Genomic DNA, 2,665 nt, shown 5'->3' on the forward strand with positions numbered 1-2,665 from the left:
AAATGTTGGCAGTTTTCTCAAAAAATGCTTGAATTCAAGAAGTTTTAGATTTGCGTGGTTTTTTTTTGAGTTGCAAAATCCACTTGAACATGACGTTGCTTTGTTTGCTCTCTGTCTTTGTTTGCTCTCTAATATTCCCGTTGGAAAACGATGTTTTTTGCTTAATTTGCTCTTTAGTATTCCCAACCAGTGTCGTGGCCAAAAGAGGCCAAAATATGTGCTTGCAAAGTAATAAGTCCTGGAATTTTCAGAAAAACTGATAAATTTGCACTTGAAGCGATGATATGCTCAACGAGAGAGAACCTGAAAGAGCTGCTTTTGCCACCGAAAATATGCTGCTTAAACTCTCAGAGCTGGCCTTTTAAACGTTGGTTTGCACTTCCCAAAGACGCACTTTTTCGCCGTTTTGCTGCATTTGTTTTTAGTATTATTTCAACGTTTTTATCTGCTTATACCACTTAATTACCTAATTTATAACACAATAAATTTCATCTGTTAGTTGCAGATCCCGAAATACGACCAACCCATCAAAATTTAATCCGGATCGACAGATCAGTATAAAAAGCGCTGCAAACCAAGAAAATCAATCTTTGGTAATTAAGATGTCATCCTTATGGCTCCTCGCTGTGCTGGCAATAAAAGCCGTTTTTGCCAATAATGTAAGTTAACTGAGAAAAACAAGGCAATTAATCAGAAGAGGCGTTTTTAGGAACAATTTGAGCTGTACAAGAACGCCAAGCCAGGACACATGGAATTGGACCCGAAGTACGGGCACATTTTCGACACTGAATTCTTCCAGAATTGCCAGGACAATCGCATTGCGGGTGGTGGATGGGAATCCGAGCCGAATTCGCGACCATACCAGGTAACTAGCAGCTTTGTGATAAATTCTGAAAAAATATTTGGAAAACCTAAAGCATATTCAACTCTCAGGTAGGGATCTACGTCCCAACGGCCAACTCAGGGGTCAGTTTCTGCGGAGGATCGATCATAGGCCCTCAAGCCTTCCTCACAGCAGCCCACTGCCTCGATATGTAAGTCCAAACAGTCAAAATCATCCCACAATCTCAACAATTCACTTCCAGTTCCAATGGGGATCCGATCACGATCCACTTGGGAGCCCATCATATGCCGCCAACAAGTGCAGACGAAGGTCTTCGCACTTTAACCACCAGCCACTTTCTGCTACACCCAGAGTGGAACGCCGCGACAATCCAGAACGACATTGCCATTATCTTCACAAACCTTGATTATATCGTGCAGAATGGTAGGTCGAGTGCGACAACTCTTTGGCCTTTACGAAACAAGCCTTTCCGTCTTCAGAGTACATTCAGTATATTCCGCTGGCCTCAAACCCAAGTGAAAGCTACTTAGGAAAAGAGGCGGTGGTCAGTGGCTGGGGCCTCCAGGGAGACGATCACTCAGCAATTTCCCCGGTTCTAAGAGAAGTGAAATCGACCATCATCAGCAATTTGGCATGTAGAATGGCCTACATGGGGCAAGTTCAAAGGCACCATATATGCTTGTCAGGAGAAGAGCGGCGCAGCACTTGCCGGGGCGATTCTGGAGGCCCATTGGTTGTCGACGGGGAACAGGTAGGAGCACAAACATTCCTTAGAACCAGACAGAAGCAACCGCGAGAGCTATTTTAGGTCGGGGTGGTGTCTTTTGGTACTTCAGCTGGATGCGAAGTCGGATGGCCGCCTGCGTTTGCCCGCGTAACCACATACATCGACTGGATTAATCAAAACGTGGAATTCTTCAGGAAGCACCAACGAATCATGGAACAGTAGGAAGCTTTGCGACAACACCACGAATTCAAACAAATATGGGGAATTTTCTCGCTCATACCCTGCAAATATTAAACACTGAGAATTTCATTACTAATATGTATATTAAGTTTATCCCACGACTAACCATGAAAACAAATCAAGAGTAAAAACCAATCAAAGCAAAAACGATACGCGAATAATAAGCGAAAGGTGAAAAGTATTGATATCTAACAGGTTTCTATAACCTAGTGTCGTCGCTTCCTGGTTCTTCGACTTCTGGATGAGCTTGAACTAGAACTGCTGTACGATCTTCTTCTCGGCTTATCCCTGGAGCGAGACCGCGATCTTCGGTTACTCGTTTTCTTTCTTCTGCAATGAGAATTCAAGACAAACAAATGTCGATCATTCGTTAAACCACTACGCGGTTACATAAGTTTCGTCAGTTTTAAATACATTTTTTGAAAGTGGGATTTCCAATGTCTAACGGAAATTGATGGCTTTCTCGTCATATCAAGTTACACAAAAAAATAAAGGTCAATCAATAAAGTCCTGTGGGAAAATTGACAATGTTTCCAAATATCTTTTGATGTAAAACCTTCTTTGGCCCAGATTCCTTGTAGTCGTTAGAATATTGCATTTTAAGTATCTTGTAATCCGGATCCTTACGGGTTTCGGTAATCCGCAAGTACATATAGTCTGTACGCTATAACTTTGGTCGCGCGTCATCAATCGTCGGTCGAGCGTTGTTGCCATACCCGCCATAAATTCTCGAAGCAGTATTAAAGTATCTCAATGCTGTCTCGCTTTTGCTGATTATCATTATTGGCATTATATACAATTTGTATATACTTTCCTGACTGTGTTTTACAGCAAAGAAACATGGCAGAACAAAC

At 42.3% G+C, this 2,665-nt stretch overlaps 2 protein-coding genes across 3 annotated transcripts in view; one reads left to right on the forward strand and one right to left on the reverse strand.

Moving 5' to 3' along the window:
- The first annotated feature begins 561 nt into the window (after positions 1 to 561).
- LOC109537763 (brachyurin) lies at positions 562 to 1,887 on the forward strand. Its single transcript, XM_019904645.2, has 6 exons — positions 562 to 659; positions 710 to 865; positions 934 to 1,034; positions 1,086 to 1,267; positions 1,324 to 1,595; positions 1,653 to 1,887. The coding sequence occupies exons 1-6, from the start codon at positions 603 to 605 to the stop codon at positions 1,791 to 1,793; spliced, it is 909 nt and encodes a 302-aa protein (XP_019760204.1). The 5' UTR covers positions 562 to 602; the 3' UTR covers positions 1,794 to 1,887.
- Positions 1,876 to 2,665, reverse strand: part of LOC109537762 (peptidyl-prolyl cis-trans isomerase G) — a 6,506-nt gene continuing 5,716 nt past the window's right edge. For both annotated transcript variants that reach the window (XM_019904644.2, XM_019904642.2), the window contains exon 15: positions 1,876 to 2,141. In XM_019904644.2, coding sequence (XP_019760203.1) covers positions 2,018 to 2,141 — 124 coding nt within the window. In that variant the 3' untranslated portion in view covers positions 1,876 to 2,017. The remainder of the gene's footprint in view (positions 2,142 to 2,665) is intronic.

This window comes from Dendroctonus ponderosae, unplaced genomic scaffold, assembly GCF_020466585.1.
Source record: "Dendroctonus ponderosae isolate FM_Combo_2020 unplaced genomic scaffold, Dpon_F_20191213v2 Dpon_F_20191213_7, whole genome shotgun sequence".
Classification (NCBI taxonomy): domain Eukaryota; kingdom Metazoa; phylum Arthropoda; class Insecta; order Coleoptera; family Curculionidae; genus Dendroctonus; species Dendroctonus ponderosae.